This window comes from Aspergillus ruber (genome assembly GCF_000600275.1).
Source record: "Aspergillus ruber CBS 135680 unplaced genomic scaffold scaffold00026, whole genome shotgun sequence".
Taxonomy (NCBI): domain Eukaryota; kingdom Fungi; phylum Ascomycota; class Eurotiomycetes; order Eurotiales; family Aspergillaceae; genus Aspergillus; species Aspergillus ruber.
In genome coordinates this window covers 409028-429623 of record NW_024467322.1, presented here as the reverse complement: position 1 = coordinate 429623, position 20596 = coordinate 409028, and the positions used below count along the sequence as shown (strand labels likewise).

The following is a 20596-nucleotide window of genomic DNA, read 5'->3' as shown; positions in this document are numbered from 1 at the left end:
ATCTGGGATCTCAGTGACACCTCATATGGGCTACTCCTGGCCAATGCTCCCTCATTCCCTCACTCGCTTTCTTACTCTCTCTTCCGTTCTCTGTACGATGTACTCCATATTCCTGCTGTGACTGCCGTGATATTCCCTCTACATATTCTCATACGTCCCAGTGTTCCGGATCTCTTCTGCGAACAAGCCAGCCTCTCACATAAATCAATTCCGACCACAAACTGAAACATGCCCCTCCTATAGCACGGCCCTATTATATTCAAGTAAACATAGCCATAAGGTCGAGTCTAGAAAATCTCTCCATCCATCCGATTCCACGGTTTCCTATCTTTCCATCCCGTCAAGTTGAGGACGCGCCTATGCAGGAACAAGTCTCCATTCTAATCAAATGCGCTGATCTTGTTTGCATTATACGAGCCATACTCATTGGCGGAGTACCTTCTACTATACTACCTCCGTACTGTGGCCCGCACTGATTGAATGTTAATATCTGTGATGCGATTTGACAGGTCCCCCTTGGATCTATCTGTCGGAGCTATCTGGTGGTGGCTGTCTGATTGACATGACTGAGTAGCTGATATGGCAAACCTTGCGGTATGGAATAATATCGTTCATCCACCTGCCTGTCTGTCCGTCAATCAACCTGAATGCCTTGGAGAACCTGCAATTTCCGGTGTTGAAGAATATGCAGCATGCAGCCCTGCGACGCATCCGGGTTGACTTCCCTCCAACAGATATGTACATACTCCGCGGGGTCCTGGTTCTGCCCATCAAAAGCACCTCGTCCAATCCGGAAACTGCGTATCCCCACGCTCTGATCTCTGCCACAAACCGGCTTGCGGGACGCCTTCCATGTTGCATCCCATCCCATTGTATTCTCATTACGTCCTGCCACAGCTTGTCCCCCGACCCCACTGTCAAAGGGACGGATGTCAGAAAAAGCAAAGAGTCAGGACCATTCGATTCAGTGACAAACATAGGCACAGACAGACGCGCACACAACGATAACAACAGAACCCATTCATCTCCAAACCCCCTGGTCCATACATACGGAGTATGTCCTCCACTTCCTTTTCCACGCGAATAATGAATCAATAGTTGAATGCACTGTTCCTCTTCATCTCCGAACGGCCTGTCTGTCCTGCAGGCCACACTACCGGTTTTTCCCTTTTTTGTTCCTTCATGCCCCCTCTCCCCTCCCCTCCCCTCCTCTACCCCCACTTCCCGTATGACTATTCTTAGCCGTTGTCCGTTGACATCGGCCGGCGCGTACCGGACGTATTCCCAGTCCCTGCTCGGTCCAATCCCGTCCGGTCAATCCCAGCCCCCCAGTCTTAGTCCCAATCCCTATCTCATCTCGTAGGCCGGTAAACACCGGACGAAGTTAAGTGAACCTAGGTGCACCGGACCCGCCTCGCTTCGATGAGATATGTGCCTTGCTCTAACCATCAAGCCCGTTGCCATTCCGTTTAGCCATCTATGCATATGCATGGTTTTCCCCCCTTCATCCCCTCCCCTCTTTCCTTTTAGCGCCAACGGGTAGCGGCTAACGGGCAACGGTTAAAAAAAGAAAAGAATAGAACGGAGGATGATCAGTGTCGGTAAAATACTCGATTCGTTATTATGCACGCACGTATTCAATTGTACACGCACTGGCTGACATGGTATGTAGTATGGCAATAATGTGGTCCGGCCGTATTCGTTCGGTTCTATGTTTCTCTTCTCGTCTTCTCTCCATGCCCCCGTATCCTTCGCCCCTTACGACGCTGCGCCAGTCGCGGCCGAAGTTTCCTGAGACTGGTCAGTCATCGTCGTATCTTGCTCTTCTTGGCTTTCTGTGACTGGGGCCGCAATTGTGGCTTCGCCACCGGTCGACTCGTGACCCTGGTCATTGTTACCGCCGTTTCCGCCTCTTTTAGTTTCCGTCGCCACTTCTTGCACTGTTTGTTCTGGTGCAGGGACGGCTGCGGGTGCGGATGCTTTTTGTGATGCCTGCTCTGTCGCTGGGGCGGTCTCGTGTGCCGAGGTTTGTTCTTGCGATATTTGCTCTTGTGTCTGTCCTTGTGTTTGTATTTGGGTCTGCTCTTGTGCCTGGTCTTGGTTTTGTTCCTGGGTTTGTGCCTGTTCAGGTGCTGGTGTCTGCATCTGCGTCTGCGACTGAGATGTTCCTGCTCCCTTTTCAGATTCTGGAGGCGAAGGATCCTCAAACAACGCCTTCAGGTTCTTTCCATCATCAATCTTGTCGAACGCGGCTAGTTTATTCCGTGATGACAGACGCAGTATCCGCCATGTTTTGCTCGCCTTCGACCTTAAAGCATTGTCCTTTTCCTCCTTTGACTGCGCCATGTCAATATCGAGTTCGTCGTCCATGATGCCCATCATAAAAGTGTCTGCCGTTGGGACGTTGAACCTAGACATAATCGGTTAGTCGACATCGATGTCGATTAGTGGATGGACAAACATACCGGTTTGGCTCCTTGAGTCGGTCAAGGCTAGCCAGTGCCTCACCTTCGGACAGGAATTTCAGATCGAGGGATCCCATAGGCGAAGGGCGGAGTCGTTTGCTGGAGTATATTTTGGACGCTTGCTCTCGGGAAGCGACATACTCGGATACTGACACGGGAGGTCGCTCGATCAGTGGACAGCCCTCAGCTTTCCACCGGACCCAGTTCTTATCCCGTGAGAGAACTGTGTCGACCATACGGTAGTAGAACTTGCCTCCTGCTCCTTCCTGGAGGTATTCCTCGATCGCCTTGCGCATTTTGGTTGCCCATTTGGCCTGCACGGGTTAGAAGTTGTCCATGGCCAATCGCTGATGGTGTTACTTACATCTTCGTCACTCAGCACAAAGCCGTAAAGCACGGACTTGTTAGTCAAGTCAGCTAGACGGCCTTTAGCCTTAGGTGTAAGGGAGAGCATAAAGTCCAAAAGGATTAGGGCCTGCACAAGGACGTGTCTCCGAAACGCTGTATCATTGATCTGTATCATGTCAGTACGTATAAAAAAACTAAGACCTCGTATGCTGTAGCATACCTCCAAATCAAAGAGATCTCTGCTGGTAAGATATTTCGGGTTAAAGCTGCTTGCGATCTCAGTATCATCCGGCGTGCGCTTCCGCTTCATCGCTTTGCGCAGCTCTTCTGCTGATTTGCTACTTTGGCTTTCGAGATCCGTTTTGATGTTCTTGAAAGTCGAGAGTGTCGACTCAAGTCCGGCCTTGAAAGTCGCAAAGTGCCGAGGATCAAACATCCTGGTTGGTGCTGAAAAGTATGCTTGCAAGCCCCAGAACATCGGGTATAGTGCATCCAGATCGATATTTTTCTCGGCTTCTTTGTTGGTATTATCCGATACGACGACCTTCGGGGTCTTCGGAGCCTCTTGGTCGTTAGAGGGTTGCTGGGTATCTTTCTCGGCCTTCTGTTCCTCAGATTCCTTCTGATCCGTCATCTCAATGTCTGCTCCCTCATTCTCTTTCGATACTGTCTTGGTGTTTTCGTCGAAGGTCGTGACATTTTCGGTGTGGTATTCGCCCCGAAGGTTGACAGCGCTCTTATCGCCAAGTGGGAAGCTCTGGAAGAGGAAAATGAACACTCGTCCACAGAAAACCGTATCCTCTGCTCGAGACAACCGTCGGAGTAATTCGTTACACGATCGAAGGATGACTAGACTCTTCTGCTTGAAGTGTTTCTTGGAAATGTCAGTAAACATACCATGGTAGAATAGTTTAGCTTCCAGAGATAGGGTACATACCTTTGTGTTGCGCTCCCTGCGTGACTCCAGGTAGTCAAAGACCTTTCGACATCCATCGATTGTCTGGCTATCAAGGAGCTCCTCAATTAACCAGAAAATCAGACCCGGCTCGCATTGTTCTACAGACGTTAGCTCATAGATTAAAAGCTCCTGTTCACATTCGTAACCAACCATTGTCGGAGAAAATAGAGACGACATCAAGCAAATTCCAGACCTGAATAAAACCAAGATCATCGATCGATGTTGTCGCCTTGAGAGAAATTCATGGTCAGCCGTCTTCCATAACTATGCGCGTCTCTCGACAAAGGGGCAATCCATACAAGAACGCTGTAGAATTTCTCCCTGAAAGCAATCTCAACAGCAGCAAACTGCGTCTGTTGGTTCATTCGAACCACTGCCTGTGCGTCGTCTCCCTGCACCTGCCATATCGACTCGCCCAACTGCGCTTCGGTCAACGGGGGCTCGATCTGCTTGTCCGGTTTCACGCGCTCAGCCCGATCGAGGAGATCATCGACCAGCCTCCTGTATACTCGAGTCGCCTCAACATCCACGTCCACCATATTGATCTTCAAGCAGCGAAATCGTGAACTGTAGTCGAACGGGGGCGTGCGTTCGTCGTCCAGTAATGTCGCACGCGCGGGTTGGCTAGGATGATCTCAGGGCCATTCACCGCGGCTCTGCGGAATTTAGCCGCCTGGAGTCACTAGACGCGCGGCAGAAGCTTGTCCCCGTTCCGCCCGCAACGAACCACTTGCGCAAATGGTGCAACTAGACCGGACTCGCGCTTGGACTTTTAACCCTTTCTAGGAGATATCCCAACTTGAGGAATGGGACTACAGACTCGTCCGACAATGGCGCAAGGTCTTGATTCCAGACCAACCGTGGAGGACTTTCGCGAAGACAGCACGTGGGTGAAGTTGGCCAAGACCCATTGGCTCGAGACGTCGAACGTCCGCAAAGCGAAGCAGGACGTTATCAAGAAGGAAATTTGGGATCCTTTAGAAGCGGAGAGCTTCAATGTCCGCTCCCTTCTCACATTGGAGAATTTGAGCATTCTGGAGAAGTACGATCCGCCATTGCACTATATTGAAAACAAGAAGACAGAGCTAACATTGCTTTATAGGTACCTTTGGCCGACATACACCGAAGATGCTTCAAATTACCACGTATTATTGATAGCTTTGATTGTGAGCGTCAAGCAACGCGAACATCTTTCGATATGGGGTATGTACAATGTCATGAACATGAATGATGAAGTGTTGACGTTGGGGCTAACTGGCTACAGGGATCTTCTCCGACAAACCAGACGAATTCTCCAGTCTATTCCACCGAATCCTCTCGATGAGCATCGATAACTCGCTGGCTGTGTCCTCGCGATTGGCGATCCTATCCTTTATTATCAGCGCTTTCCAATCCCTCGAGAACACCCTGGTACGAAAAGAATGCGCTCCTCTTGTTTCCATCTCGATCTGGCACAGCCTGCCAAGCGACGAAGCGAGGGAACGTATACTTGGCAAGGGACCGATGTTGAAAAAAGCATGGAGAGCTTCGGCGAAGCGATACGACGCGGGAGACGAGGCAACAAAAGCAAAAATGCGATTCGAGAGGTCATGGCTTTATACGATGCTTCTTGATTTTACGCGGAGACTGAACGGGCCGGTGCAAGAACAGGCAGACGATTTAAGATACTGCGAACGCTTCCTCGAACTCTTGGTTGACTTGGAAAGCCAGCTTCCTACAAGGCGTTATGTCAACACACTTTTAAAGGACCTCAACCTGCTGCCCGTGATTCGCCTATCTCAGCTATATCGTTCCCCCGAAAATGCGCTTTTCCGCGACTTCTTCAATCTTCTTAAGCATTTCGTTAACTTCGCGATTGACGACTATTCGGGTCAGGCTCTGTCACCCCAGGCTGTGTACGATATCCATTGCCAGGAGTTGGCGAGGCTGCAGAGGACGTCCATGAAGTACTTCAAAGATAAGTTAATGATCCTTGCGTTGTCAAACTACGGTTCTATCGAGCAGCGTTCTGAGTTAGAGGGGCAATTGTCTTCCTTGGAAGATTCGGAGCTTCAGAGTCTGTGCTCTCACCTTGGATTCAGGGTAATTTACCCCCAGCAATCGCAGATTATGCCCAGCCGTGATTTATATCTGGAGATACTATTGTCGTTTTACGAACGGAAGCTACCCTTCCAGGAAGCTGCGTCGCATCTAACAACCATTCCCACGGAGGAAAGTCTTTATGATCCAGCGCTCATTCGGAATGAGACTTACGACGGATCGAGACCGCTCGCTATCCCGAAGTTAAATCTTCAGTATCTGAGCCTTGGTGACTTCCTTTGGCGTTCATTCCTGCTATACCGTTCCGAAGCCTTTTTCCAGATTCGTAAAGATATGGAGGCAGTTGTTAAGCGCATGCAACCGAGAATCAGTCGAGACGGTAGAACGTTAAGTTTTGATGGATTCTCCCGAATGGCTATCCCGATCTCTAAGCCAGCCATAATTGAAGTTGCACCTCCGAAAGTTGGCTCGGCGAACCCAGCCTTCGTCCGCGCGGAGATTGCTATTGAGGTTGGCAGACTAGCAGACAATATTCGAAAGGAGTGGGAAACGCTTCGCCCAGACGATGTTGTTTTTCTCTTGGCAGTCCAGCAGACCCCCTCGAACAAGTTTGGGATTCGCGACCAACCGGAGGGACCTAGTCTAACGTACCTGCGGTCAGCTGAAGTCGTACAAGTTCTTGATGAACAGGGCCGTCCCCTACGCGAACCTACGGGGGCGAACGGTTACCATCACAGACCACGCGTCAGGAAGTTGCTGCTCAATCTGGACAGTGCTGCTTTCAAGGCGGATAAGAACCGAAACGCGCAGGGACGGCCAGATATCTATCCGTTAATAAATGTGATTGCAAGGAGGAAAGGACGAGAAAACAACTTCAGGTCTATCCTCGAGACGATGCAGAAACTCATCGTCTCGGATATTACCCTCCCATCCTGGATCCAGGACATTTTCCTGGGCTATGGAGACCCGGCCGGTGCTCGATACACGGAACTCCCGAATCGTCTCAAGTCGGTTGATTTCCGTGATACATTCTTGAACTGGCAGCACTTGGTGGAGAGCTTCCCTGGTCTAAGCATTGAGCCGTCCGGAAATGAGAATTCGAGCTTTGGTCGTCCGTACGTGCTTGAATATGTTGAGAATATTTCACAGCCTGCTTCGGCCAACCCGTCGAAAAAGCGGCGGAGAGACCAAGCTGAAAAGGCAACAGAACCAAGCTCAATTCGTGCTTCGACCTATAAGCCTCCAAACCCGGGCCCTTACCCAGTCGATGCGCCCAAGCTGAACACTGTCCGTTTCACCCCAGCCCAGGTGGAAGCCATTACATCCGGAACACAACCTGGTCTCAGTGTGATTGTGGGCCCTCCAGGAACTGGAAAGACAGATGTCGCAACACAGATTATCAATAATATTTATCACAATTTCCCCAGCGAGCGCACGTTGCTCATTGCCCACAGCAATCAGGCTCTCAATCAACTCTTCCAGAAGATTGTGTCACTCGACATTGACGAGCGACATCTTCTACGACTCGGTCATGGTGAAGAGGAATTGGAAACAGAGTCGAATTACAGCAAATATGGCCGAGTCGAGTCTTTCCTCGACAATCGCTACTATTACCTGTCCGAAGTTGCACGGTTAGCAGCATCTATCGCAGCAGAAGGTGCTCATGGTAACTCCTGTGAGACTGCTGGATACTTCAACACGGTCTACATTCAACCAGCGTGGGCGAAGTTCTGGGACTATGCTCGCGCTGAAAATACCTCTACCGAGGAATTAATATCTGCATTCCCATTTCATACCTATTTCTCTAATGCACCGCAGCCTGTCTTCGACCCTTCTGCTACGAAAGATACCGTGCTGGACGTGGCGGAAGGTTGTCAACGGCATATTGCGAAGATCTTCGCCGAACTAGAAGATATCCGTCCTTTTGAAGTTCTGAGACAACCTCGGGATAGGGCCAACTATCTTTTGGTGAAGGAGGCCAGAATCATCGCAATGACCTCGACACACGCAGCCATGCGGCGTAAGGAAATCGCCGATCTGGGCTTCCACTACGATAATGTCATCATGGAAGAAGCTGCGCAAATCACAGAAATTGAGAGCTTCATCCCTGCCGCTCTTCAGAACATGAAGAACGGCGAACTGCCACTCAAACGCGTTGTTCTCTGTGGTGACCATCTCCAAAACTCCCCCATCATCCAGAATCTTGCTTTCCGCCAGTACGCTCATTTCGAGCAAAGTCTCTTCCTGCGTCTGGTCCGATTAGGTGTTCCTGTTATAACCCTTGACCAGCAAGGACGTGCAAGACCTAGCATCGCAGAGCTCTTCCGGTGGCGCTATGACAAGTTGGGCAACCTCCCAGTGGTCGAAACAGCACAGGAGTTCAAGCAGGCAAACTCCGGGTTCCAGTTCGATTATCAATTCATCAATGTACCCGACTACCTGGACTCGGGCGAAAGAGAACCAACTCCCCATTTCATTCAGAACCTGGGCGAGGCAGAGTATGCTGTGGCCATGTACCAGTATATGCGACTTCTCGGTTACCCGGCATCAAATATTACCATTCTAGCCACATACGCAGGGCAAACAGCATTAATCAAGGATGTCTTGAGCCATCGCTGTGCCAAGAACAACCTGTTTGGTATGCCCAAGATCGTCACGACAGTGGACAAATACCAGGGTGAACAGAACGACTGTAATTTTCCTTCCCGCAGTATATAATCTTGATTGCTTCCCATGCTAACTCAATTCACAGATGTCATCCTATCTCTCACGCGAACCCGCACAGTCGGTTACATGCGTGACGTCCGCCGCTTAACAGTCGCACTCTCCCGCGCCCGCCTCGGTCTTTACATCCTTGGCCGCCGTGAAGTTTTTGAATCCTGCTACGAGCTTAAACCCGCCTTCGAACTCCTCTTTCAACGCCCCGACAAACTCATGCTCGCGCCTGGTGAGATGTTCCCGACCACACGTTCCGTGGACGATGAAGTCCAGGGCACACCGATGGAGGGGGTAGAGCATCTAGGTCAGTACGTGTTTGAGATGACTCAGGCGAAGCTGAAGGCCATGGGCGAAGATATCATGGTGGAAGATGCGATACCGGATGCTGATGCGGAGCTGGTTGATGAGGATGAGGTTATGCTGGGAGCTGGGGAGGAGCAAGATGAGGAAAATTACGTTGCATGAGTGCATTGTCTAGGTACCAGGTATCATTTTATTTACCTGTTGATATATGATATGTTTTGGGCTTGTTTTTCTTCGAATGTCGCAACTAGCCGTTGCCGGCATCTACTGCGTACATTATTACTCTACTTTGGGCTCGTATGAAAAGTAATAATGATACTCAGAGTTGGTGAACCATACCTCCGGTAGTGTAATTGATTCGTCTTCATTCTAATCATTGCATCCGAAGTAATGTGCTTTGAGGGTTCATATGTCAACACGGTCCTCAATAACTTCCCATGAACAAATCATTTCCTCTGACTGAACTCAACCATTTCATATCGCAGAGTCGTTCTATGTTGTGTGGGAAAGCCATGTTTGCTTGACGATAGGGAGAGCAAGTTTCCGCTGTCTGCTTATAGCTAAGCTAACACATATACTCCCAGTTATATATGGAGATCCATTCTCTATTTCCATGTGGTCTATACATAGTCTCCTATATACCACATAACGGCATAGCATCAGAACTATCAATATCTATGACGTAAATGGTATCAAGACTTTTGCTCCTTTTGCTCATTGAGTTCCCTGAGCTGCTCGACGATATTCTGCGGATCCTTCCAGGCTAGTGCGACGAATCTGTTACTAGTTAGCGCATGCAATCATGTCTTGCATCAGGATGGTGTAGGTGTACTTCGTGTGGCTTCCTCTTGCGACGATGTCGCCGGCAAGGTTTGTGAACCTGATGTTGGTGTATGCGAGGGTTTTACCGACTGTGGTTGTCAGCAAACTCTCAATGCAGACCTTTTGCAAATCATAGTTTCCAACAAGCATGGCTCACATTTATCACAGGTGACCTCCTTTTAGGAAGTTAGTATATGTGCATAACAAACACATACGGATCATGGAGCTTACAGCCAAGATCTTGTCGCCAATCTTTCCTCCAGAGCTTAGGTATGTCACTGGCGTAGCAATGAGTCAATCATGAAGCTCTGTAATGGTTCAACTGTTCCGGTTATCCTACCGCTGAGATCTGTCGAGACACCCGTCGCAAAGAGACCCCGAGAGGCCACGGCTAAAGAGCCACCAAGGTCGACTTAAAGTAAAGTCAGTTTCCTGCATATCATCTATTACGAGAGGCATTTTGCAATTGACATACCCATGCTAGCAATTGTGCCTCCATGGAGGATGTTCAAGCGGTTCTGATGGACATCAGCTTCTTGTAAACCATCTGACCATTCCAAGTTGCATAGCTTACCGTGTGCTCTTTCTGGACTTCCAATTCAAAGTTGACAACGCCAGGTCGGGCGGCCGTCACTTGCAGCTGAAGGAACCGGTATTAGTCTATGCTGATATGCGAGCCGAATCTATGGCCTATACAAAGGCCTCTCGCGATATACATTGTTCTGTCTTGGTGCCTAATAGAAGATATTTGGACACATGCCAAACTTACATTGTTCAATAGACTACATATCACCAGTTCATCAGCAACAACATCCTATCATCAAAAGTGAACGTCGTTACTTACCGAGGCTCTAGACCCGATGTTGCCCGAAAGGACTCCCAGACCTATATAGATGTAGCAGTGATCAGTATATGCTGTTGTGGTGCCATTGTACGAGCGCTGTCTCACATACAGATCTAACAAAGCGCAAAGCAGTCATATTCGCAACACTATAAAGCAAGAGAAATTGGTTATGGTGGTAAATCGGAAGGCAATCAGTACTCTGAAGTCATCACCGTAGGACTGCGCAAGTGGCCGCGTGGGTCACCGGAGTCCTTGCGATGAAGCATCAAATGTGGTTGTTTTCTGTTTGCTTTTTGTCGCCGTGGACGCATCATGCAACTGAGGTAATAGTATTCTCCTCAAGATGGCTGCTGCACCATCCCGTCCGTTCGATTTCCTGGAGGGCTTGCCTGGGACGGTTTTCTACAAGCTGTACCAGCAGCCATCCACGGCCCTCGCCATTTTCAGGCGCATGCTACCGGATCTGGGTATGTTTCTTCTGTGCTTAGAGAGAAGCAAAGGAGATATTAATGAGAATTAGCAAAATGTTTTGTGATGGCATTACTATATCTCAAGGAACCCCTTCCTGCGACGGACCTGGAGGATTGGGTCAGATCGGAGAGTTTGAGGTGAGTACTGTTTGCTTCTATCACTATGATCAAGATCTAACAGATGATCGCATGCAAGGGAACGAGATAACGCGCTATCGATACTGGGAAGATTGCACATTTTATCAAACACCACGACATCGAATAATGTCCGCGCTTACATGGTCACGAACCCGTTCGCCGCCTCCCTCCGCCAGGCTCTCATGGGAACCGAACAAACACAATCATTTGGTGTTCTTTCACAATTAGGTGATGAAACAGCGGTTACTATTCCCAATCTGGACGAATATGCGGGACGACAGTGGGAAGGTGTGCTAGGATACATGGTGGGAACCAGTGGGCTAGGTATCCAGCGCGACGTCAATCTGAGCAAGGGTGTCAAACAACTTCTCCAGGCGGGGCACCTCGTCGAAATTAGGGACCGTCGGGTCGAGATAACAAAAGATGGATTCGCATTCGTCCTGCAGGATGTCGGTACGCAAGTCTGGCATATTCTGATTCTCTACGTTGAAAGCGCAGAGCATATCGGGATGGACAGTGTTGAGGTCCTTTCTTTCATCTTCCTTCTGAGTAGTTTGGAATTGGGCAAGTCATACCAGAAGAAGGATTTGACTTCGACTCAAATCCGTACTCTGACTGATCTGACCGACTTTGGTATCGTATACCAAGAAAATCCCGAAGCCACTCGGTTCTACCCAACCCGTCTCGCCACAACGCTCACATCCGACTCTAGCGCACTCAGCAACTCCATTTCAGGCTCACTTATGGGGACAGACACATCGACCGAAGCCGGCTCGGGGTTCATCATCGTCGAAACCAACTATCGCATATACGCATACACATCATCACCCCTCCAAATCTCCCTAATCGCCCTATTCTCCACCCTAAAATACCGTTTCCCAAACCTAATCACCGGCAAAATCACCCGACAGTCCATTCGTCGCGCCGTCGAAATGGGTATCACTGCAGACCAGATCATCTCGTACATATCCACGCACGCACACCCGCAAATGCGCAAACACAACATCGCCAAAACCACAAACCCGCAAGCTGGAGTCCCGCCGTCAGTTCTCCCGCCTACCGTGGTCGACCAAATCCGGCTCTGGCAACTTGAGCGGGATCGTGTCAAGGCGACGGCTGGCTTCCTGTTCAAGGATTTTGTCAGCTTTGCGGAATACGAAGCACCGTGTCGATATGCGGAGGATATTGGGGTTCTTACGTGGAAGTCTGATCGGAAACGGATGTTCTTTGTGACGAGGCATGAGCAGGTGGCTGCGTTTTTGAGGAGTAGGAAGTGATGATATATCTATGAAAGCTATTCAGAAGGGGAGTTCCAGAACAAAATGGCGCACGTTGGTTTTGCATGGTAAGGCGTTATGGGTGTCAACATACTTTATGGTTAATAATTTTGGGTATATAGAATGTTGTCATCAGTTTACAGGGATCATAGGGAAACTGTCAAATGAGATTTTGACTATGCTACATGGATATTAAATGTTACTTAACACATTCTGTGCTTTTGGTACAACCCGCACCTGCGCAATTCAAGCCAGAAATTTCGCAGTACATTTCGCAAAAATTATGCCCGAAAACGTGAGAGCAAAGCCCTACTCAAACCATCCCATATAGTCCATCTGAGAACAGCGCAGCATCAACCCATCCACCGATCACCCTTCACACCAATATACTCACTCCGAAATGCCCCCAAACTCCGACTCGCCTCCTCCGTCAAACACGCATTTTCCAACACCATAAACGCCCTTTTAACCCGGTAGTTTGCCAAATTCCTCTCCGCAATCCCGTCTGGACGCGAATAACACGAGAGCATGCCAAATCCCGTCGTGGTGTCGGGCTGGTTGAAGGAGTCTTCGTAGTGGAAGGCATTAGTTAGGGTGACGAAGCGGCCAAGCCAGTACTGGATGGGTTGGGCCTGGGAGACTTGGTGGAGGGGGTGAATGGGTTCCTCTTGTGGTTGAGTTTCGCTGAGAGGCGCAGTCTGTGGCTGGGCCATTCTATCTGCGCGGGTTTTGTGTCTGCTTCGTTCTTGCGTTCTGGTGGATGTGAGAGCGTGAGTGCGGCTTGTTCGTCTGTAGGAGGGTTCGTCGAGGTGCGCATGAATAAGTGGCATGGTTGGGTTTGTGTCGTATGATGATTTCTTTAAGATCTCTGAGCTCCTCCTGGTCCAGTAGAACCTCCGTGGCTCGACGTTGTCCATTGGTTCTGGCATTTTGCTTGTCATTCCATCCAGCGAAGCAAACATACTGGATAGTCGAGATCCCTTTTCTGTCGGTAATTGGGGAAGTAGTCGCGAATCTCTGGTGGCATGAACCTTGGATTGCGCTTTCCTAGCCATTGGAATCCGCTGGACATCATCCGCTTGCACTTCCTCAATCGTAGCTTCCTTACGCGGAAACCTCGAAGACAGAACCCGGCTGCTGAGTCGTCCATTATGGGAAACTGAAGAAGAAAGAGAATGACGCTTATGTCCTGCCTCAAACTTAGTAAAGCTTGGTGTAGAAGCTGACGTAGGAATGGGGATCATTGTGCGAGACGGGGTAGTGCGTGAGACAAATTCCACGCAATCAGAGTTGGACAGTGGTTCGTCTTCGTGAGCGTGCTCCTGTGGTAAAACGTATGGTGAACTAGCAGTCCCTAAGGCTGTATCATGGTATCCAGATTGTTGATTGTTGCTTGAATACTGATACGAAAAGCTCCATCTTTTTGTTTCAGTGTTGCTCTCCATCTTGTCCTTCTCTTTTCCCAAGACCTGTCTTCCCAAAGATGAAAGAACACTCTTCCTTCCTTCTTTTTGATTAAGCCTCTGGGAATAAAGGTTCTCGTCTAGTAGATCTAGGGGCGTGAAAGGCCTCGACTTCAGACGCGCTTTTGTTGTAGTCATCGTGTCCTCTTGATTCGAATCTATCCGTAGTTTGGCAATAGTTGTAGTCTCGACACTTCTTGATGATGCGGATGCGGACAGGCGTGGTGCTCGTAGCTTCAAGCGTTGAAGTCGACTCTTATTAGTTTCTTTTAGTGGTTGATGTTCTGAGGGGGAGGAGCCATTGTGATTTAGGCCAGGTCGCCTTATAGGTAGAGGCAAAGAAGAGTGACGTTGCTTTCTATTAGATGATTTTCGAGAGAGTATGGATGAGAGGGATTTGCTTTTGGAGATGGAAGTGGTCGTAATGGTAATGATATTGGTGGCATAAGTATTGGGGGGGTTATTGTGTGCGGTGTGTTGGGGACATTTGTCTTCATGATGGCTGCCAGTGGACTTTTTTCTAAGAACTTGCAGGGGATTTGGCATATTGGTTTGTAGATGCTTTTCAGTGGTTATTACGCGATTAAAGGATAGTTGTTGATGGTAAGGTTAGGGTTCTGGGGTTTTGTTTGTTTGCCAGTCAGAAAAGCAATTGCAATAAAACTGTCTATTAGCCAAATCACAATTATATGTGCAACTTTATATTCACTATTAACTTCTATAAATAAAAATCGCCGAATACAAATGCATTCACCTTAGGTGTCTCTATTTTCCCAAGACAAATCCAACCAAACGCCTCATCAATCATCAGCATGTCAACAAGACAACTATTCTGAATCGCTCTCTATCACGAATCCAGCCCGCATTCGTCTTCGACCTGATGCAGGAGGTACTGCATCTTCGTCTTCATCGTCGCCTGCGATATTTGTATCCGCTGTCTTCGTCGCTAGCATTTCATCTTGATCAACAGAACCAGACTCCCTTCGTCGATCCCGACCGAATGCAAGATCATCGTCAAAATCGAGGTCATCCTCAACGGGCGCAAAACGGGTATCCTCAGCAGGCGAATCATCTCTCTCAGACGCGTCGCCAACCCCTGTCATAAGAATATCATCGTCGTTGTCCTCATTGCTGCCACCGTTGGCTTCAGCCTGAGGACGACGCTGCCGTTTGCTGTGGGCCCCTGCGACATCATTCTTGCGTTTTCGCCCTCCTTTCTTTTTGCCTGGGCCATCGCCCAAGTCCCCAGTAAGGAGGGCTTTCTTGACCCGATCGGCTTGAGCTTTCCGTCTCTCTTCCTCGAGCCGGAAGAACTCCTCATCGTCACCGCTTTCCTCGTCACTTGCATGAATGAAGAGATCACTCTTGATCTTGGCCTGGCGGGCGCGGGCATTCTCCAGGCGTGCCTGTCGCCGTGCCTCTATCGTCTCGTCATCTAGTGGCTCTTTCTCGCCATCTTGACCCCGCTTCTTTTTGCGCTTATTCTTTAACTCGTCGAGAGCATTAGATTTGTTCCGCAAATTTGGCGGAAAAAGGAAACCACCTGGTACATCGTCTTCACCCTCCGAATCGGAGCCGAAATTGACATTTCCCGTGGATCCAGGGTCACCGCTTCTGGCATTCTCACCGTACTTCCGCCGAAGCAATTCTCGAGGGTCGTTGTCATTGGAAATAGGCTTGTCAAGGGACTGGTCGATGATAATCTTGGTGTTTTTGAGATCTTGCGAACTGAGGGCCGACGGAACAACCCATTGCGCGCCAGCAACATCTTCCATTCCGAGTCGTTCAAGCTTAACCAACGTCATCAGAAGACGAAGTTTAGCGTTCGAGAACATGGCGTTCCGAGTCTTCTCATCAGGCGATGTGACGGCTGCATGTCTGTTAGTATGATGACTACTAAAAGGAGAAGATTTGGCCTAAACCTACCAATCATCGGGTTAGGGGCGTCCGGTCTCTGCGACCCTTCAGCTTGTCGTTCTGTCTCGTTCGCTTCCCAAGATTCTCGTTCATCGGCTGCCGACCCCAGAACCTCGCCGATCCACTTGACAAACTCCGTCTGTTCATCCTTGATCATTGCAGCTACCACGATGCCAAGCTTATCTTCGATCGTCGTGGCTTCTTTAGGATTGACTTCAAGCTCAGCCGGTGCCTTTTTTATACCGGATATAGTTTGCCTCTCATGTCCGTATTCAAGATAGAACACAGTCGCATTGATCTTGCTGAATAGCATCTCTGTGACCAATGCGGGACGCTGCTCCATCTTCTTTACCATCCGCCTTATTATCTGCTTAACCAGCTCTTCCCAGTCTCGGAAGATTGGCTGGCTCGGTTCCAGGGCTCCGGGTCCTTTGATCATCCGGTAGAAGAGATTGATAATGTCCACCCGGAACAGCAACACGGTCATCTCTTGCTTAAAAGCAATCCGGTAAAAGTAACGGTGAGCGCGTTTCAATTGCTGCGTGTCCAACTCCTTGTAATTTCTAGTGAAAGCAACAAAAGTGTCAACGCATTTTTGATTGCAGAATCTAGCCGAGAATCGTGTAAAGTCGAATTTGCGTTCTCTAGATACTCTCTCGGTATCTTCCTGATCTTCATCCTCGGAAGCATGCACTATTTCGTTCTCACCGGCGAGCTGGTCTTCTTTGGCCTTTCGTCGAGCTTTTCGGCGCGATCGCACCTGCATGTCGGTATTCATCTTCGAGTAACGCTCCAGCATTCTCAGAAATACATGTGCAAGTTCTGTACATGCGTCAAGATAACCGAAGCCTTGATCCTTGAAGCCGCGAATGATAGACAGAATCCGGTCATGGGTGGTCTCTTCATAGAAGATCCGGCTTTGAATATTTTCCGCGATTTCCTGATCTTCTTCAAGTGGTGAGAGTGCCATTTCTTGGACAGTCAATAGAATTTGCGTGAAACAACGCATCTCGGCAGTCAGGTCTTCCCAATCCTTGTTGTCTAAGGCGTACTGCATAGCGCGGTTCAGAAATACGAAGGTCTCTTGGTTCAGAACACTGGCAACCAAGCCAAAGCTGTCAGGTTGAATATCTTTCGAGCGTTTCCCTTCTTTTGCATGCTTCTTGCGCTGACAGTCGCGCCGTGCCCGCTCCACCTCTAGGAACCAAGCAACGATATAAAAATATTGGCGAGAATTGATACTGACCACTCGATCGGCCTCCCGTTCAATTGCCTTCCGGACGTGGGTCAAGAGCGGGTTGAAACCCGTGTCCAGGAATTCCTCTACAAACTTACGCAGGTTCTTCAATGCAGTTGATGAGATACTGACCGGCGATGTGAAATCATCGTTCACTGTGACCTCAGTTATCCGTCTGCGCTGCAGGGGCTTGTTCCATTTCTTGGTCTGGTCCATTTTCTGCATCGTTGCTTGACCATCTTTAAGAACATCCTGTCCTGAGACGGTAGAAACTTTGGCGTCATCCCGTTTGACCCAGATCATAGTGCCGAATCTGCCGTGTCGTGTCGGTGCATTCTTTGTGTACTCTCTTCGTAGAGACGACTCTTGCCGTAGAAGGTCATGTAGTTCATTTGTGCGCTTCGAGCTACGCTGTTCATCATCCATAAACAGCTTTTCCACATTGATACCTTTGACGATGTGGAACAGAATCTCGAGAAGGACCACGTCTTGTAAGCTAAAGTCGTCGCCAACGTTCGAGCACATGGTCAGAAGGAGGGCAAACGCATCCTGCTCCTGGAACGCATTGATGGTTCTAGATCTAGAGGTTTCTTCCTCTTCACCCTCTGCCACAAGACGAGTATCCGGCGTGATAATGATTACGTTCCGAAGTAGGTAGAGCATAAGCTTAAGAATTCCTTCGTCTCGGTTCGTGCGTTCGGATCGGGGCATGGCCATACTGGGGAGGCCAATTCGGATGATGGTGCGGAGGAGACCGGCGCTCGCATTGCTAAGAAGGCCTTTTTTGTACTGAACCTGTACTTGTTGCAGATACGGCATATGACGGGCATGGTTGACGGTCATTTCCTTGTGTATTTCCAACGGCCAAGTCATAGGAACCAGCAATTCCACTGTCATCGTCAGGTATCAGCACCGTTCCTTGTCCCTGTTCAAGATTCCATTCTCAGGTGCAACTCACAGCAGGCCAATGCTACCCTCGACATATGCCTGCTGGCCTTCTCGCTGCTTCCCCATAGTGTAAGGATCGGTATCAAGTCGCCGTTCACGAGATTGGATTCTCCGAGACATCGCGCAACATCCATCCGGTTGTTTTTCTCATCGTACAGCTTCAGCCACCGCTTAATATCTCGTAAACACGCCAGCGCATCGTCTCCCAGAACATATCGATCCGCATCTTCGCCGTTGAAACCACCGAGCTGCGTGGGCCATTAGCGACGTCTCTCCCTCCCCATAGAGCATTCGAGCAACTTACCGCAGTCACCAGACTATAGACATAAGCTCTAACGTCCGGGTCCACAACCTGGACATTCTGGCCGAAAACGGCGCCGTCGTCTTCCATAATGCCGTCGTTGCCGTGGCCGATTCGTTTGGATTAACTGAATTTCTCGAAAATGATCAATATCCCATAAAGGCAATGCGTGCCCGAGCAGCCAATAAGCACGCGTTCTTCACGCGTTGCCCGCGTTGAAAGGGCCTACCTAGCCTCGGGTGGTCGGAGGATTAATTCCGCCGCCGAGCCGAAAATAGCCGATGACGTCGCGTCACATGATAGATATCGAGTTATACAGACAACTTACCCCGGGGTATTCTTTCTCTTCTTTTGTTTTGCTTTGAGATTTAACATACTACTCAGTGAGAGCCACACTGTCATTATGCTGTTGTCTTCCCTTCGGATACTCGGCCAACGAGGCCCCTCCATTGCCTCTCGTACTTTCAGCACCACTTCTGTGGCTTCGGCTGCCGAAGTCAAGTCGCTGGGTGTGATTGGAGCTGGTCAGATGGTAGGCAATGCCCCTCATACGCACATTTTTCTAGCTAAGTTGGACTGAATGCTAACCGTGGGTCCAGGGACTGGGAATTGCCCTGGTGGCTGCCCAGAAGGCCGGTGTCCCCGTGACATTGATCGACAACTCTCAAGCATCATTGGATAAGGGTCTTAAATTTGCTGGTAACTATTAGACCAATCCTGAGACAAAGATGCATGTATTAACACCTTTCAGATAAGCTACTTGAAAAGGACGTCTCCAAAGAGCGTATTACCCGGGATGCAGCAGACAGCGCTCGTGCCCGCATTTCTACCAGTCTGAAGATGGACGACCTTTCTTCAGTGGATTTTGTCATTGAGGCTGTCCCTGAAATTCCTGACCTCAAAACCTCAATATTCTCCCAGTTGGCTCAAATTGCCTCCAAGGATGCCATTCTCGCGACAAACACCTCGTCGATTTCCATCACTAAGATTGCCGCTGCGACCACCAAGGACCCTACAGACCTGCAGGCCTCTTCGCGTGTTATCTCGACGCACTTCATGAACCCAGTTCCGATTCAGAAGGGTGTTGAGATCATCTCCGGTCTGCAGACTTCGCAGGAGACGCTCAGCACAGCCGTCGAATTTGTGAAGCGCATGGGCAAGGTCGCGTCTGTCTCGGCTGATGCTCCCGGTTTCCTCGCCAACCGTATTTTGATGCCTTATATCAACGAGGCTATCATCTGCCTAGAGACTGGTGTCGGTGGCCGCGAAGACATTGACAGCATTATGAAGAACGGAACCAACGTCCCCATGGGTCCATTGACGCTAGCGGACTTCATTGGTCTTGACACGTGCTTGGCCATCATGAATGTCCTGCACCAGGAGATTGGTGACAGCAAGTACAGGCCATCCGGTCTGTTGCGGAGGATGGTCAATGCCGGTTGGTTGGGTAAGAAGTCTGGAAAGGGCTTCTATGAGTACTAATAGATGTGTATGATTGTCTTATAACGCAGTACATAGTTGAAACGTGATAAAAGAATGATGTACCAGGACTATATTCATTTGATATGATTAAAGGACCGTCGGATACAAAATATGGCCACGGGCTTTCAGCACAACAGTACACAGACATGCGTGTACGCATCGATCTTAATGCTGAGACAGGGATGAATGATGCTACGTTAATAAGAAGATCCCTGGAATTTTCAAGGCCAAGTTCGCCCAATGCCTCTTCTTTTCCAGCCTTTCTTGCTCCTCTGCTTCCTCCGCCAGCCATCATTTCCACGACTACCATACGCACTCCAGGATCGTCATTACTGTATGATGACTAGCTGTCACCAGCGACGAATTTCAACGTTCTGAGCACGTCGATTTGCTGTTGGCTTCACACACGTGCAGTTTCCGATTTTATAACCGATCTGTGACTGTTTAAAGGCATCCGATAATTAGCCGGGAATATGATGTTTATTTGATGGAATTAATGGCATATTAGAATGACATCCTGCATCTGCAATATATATGGGTACAGCCTGAAACGCGCGCTGCACCATCGCAAATGAACGGAACATGCACAGACTATACGTGTATCAGTTCTGGCGTGCTGCTCGGTTACTATGATATGATCATCACATGTCTTTCTTCCTGAGGTTTTGGCCTTGGGCCACAGCGGATGAACGCGGTTCTTTGGTAGATGCTGACATTCTGAGCCGTGCATCCCCTCGTGAAAATGAATCATGAAACATGAATAAGGGAAAGCACCCGCTATGCTGCCAGATTTGATTTTGTCTCTGATAAGATACGTTTCGGTGGAAATATCTTCCTGTGGTTTTTTTTTTTTTTTTTTTTTTTT

General features: G+C 49.2%; 7 protein-coding genes across 7 annotated transcripts; 3 read left to right on the top strand and 4 right to left on the bottom strand.

The window, feature by feature from the left end:
- Positions 1-1368: 1368 nt before the first annotated feature.
- On the bottom strand, positions 1369-4506 carry EURHEDRAFT_189256 (THO complex subunit THO1/HPR1). Its single transcript, XM_040777901.1, has 7 exons — positions 4071-4506; positions 3922-4000; positions 3751-3869; positions 3034-3687; positions 2830-2979; positions 2466-2779; positions 1369-2410 (listed from the first exon to the last, which is right to left on the bottom strand). The coding sequence occupies exons 1-7, from the start codon at positions 4308-4310 to the stop codon at positions 1759-1761; spliced, it is 2208 nt and encodes a 735-aa protein (XP_040636324.1). The 5' UTR covers positions 4311-4506; the 3' UTR covers positions 1369-1758.
- EURHEDRAFT_415417 (RNA helicase aquarius) lies at positions 4371-9179 on the top strand. Its single transcript, XM_040782684.1, has 4 exons — positions 4371-4813; positions 4874-4974; positions 5036-8503; positions 8564-9179. Exons 1-4 carry the CDS (start codon positions 4602-4604, stop codon positions 8992-8994), a joined length of 4212 nt encoding a protein of 1403 aa, XP_040636323.1. The 5' UTR covers positions 4371-4601; the 3' UTR covers positions 8995-9179.
- EURHEDRAFT_415415 (PaaI family thioesterase) lies at positions 9172-10665 on the bottom strand. Its single transcript, XM_040782683.1, has 10 exons — positions 10608-10665; positions 10499-10539; positions 10424-10436; positions 10229-10294; positions 10130-10172; positions 9995-10066; positions 9886-9932; positions 9812-9830; positions 9665-9743; positions 9172-9609 (listed from the first exon to the last, which is right to left on the bottom strand). The coding sequence occupies exons 1-10, from the start codon at positions 10632-10634 to the stop codon at positions 9525-9527; spliced, it is 492 nt and encodes a 163-aa protein (XP_040636322.1). The 5' UTR covers positions 10635-10665; the 3' UTR covers positions 9172-9524.
- Positions 10666-10841: 176 nt separating this feature from the next.
- On the top strand, positions 10842-12383 carry EURHEDRAFT_517583 (TFIIH/NER complex subunit TFB2; the record flags this gene model as incomplete). The annotated part of the gene is made up of 3 exons (XM_040786577.1): positions 10842-10965; positions 11019-11106; positions 11165-12383. 3 exons carry the CDS (start codon positions 10842-10844, stop codon positions 12381-12383), a joined length of 1431 nt encoding a protein of 476 aa, XP_040636321.1.
- Positions 12384-12565: 182 nt separating this feature from the next.
- On the bottom strand, positions 12566-13135 carry EURHEDRAFT_415413 (uncharacterized protein). Its single transcript, XM_040782682.1, has one exon. It carries the CDS (start codon positions 13094-13096, stop codon positions 12737-12739), a length of 360 nt encoding a protein of 119 aa, XP_040636320.1. The 5' UTR covers positions 13097-13135; the 3' UTR covers positions 12566-12736.
- Positions 13136-14673: 1538 nt separating this feature from the next.
- Positions 14674-18339, bottom strand: tof1 (putative DNA repair protein (Tof1); the record flags this gene model as incomplete). Its single annotated transcript, XM_040784775.1, has 4 exons — positions 14674-15716; positions 15773-17890; positions 17959-18196; positions 18253-18339. 4 exons carry the CDS (start codon positions 18337-18339, stop codon positions 14674-14676), a joined length of 3486 nt encoding a protein of 1161 aa, XP_040636319.1.
- Positions 18340-18652: 313 nt separating this feature from the next.
- EURHEDRAFT_462120 (3-hydroxyacyl-CoA dehydrogenase family protein) lies at positions 18653-19731 on the top strand (the record flags this gene model as incomplete). Its single annotated transcript, XM_040784778.1, has 3 exons — positions 18653-18781; positions 18849-18948; positions 19001-19731. The coding sequence occupies 3 exons, from the start codon at positions 18653-18655 to the stop codon at positions 19729-19731; spliced, it is 960 nt and encodes a 319-aa protein (XP_040636318.1).
- Between the last annotated feature and the right edge of the window lie 865 nt (positions 19732-20596).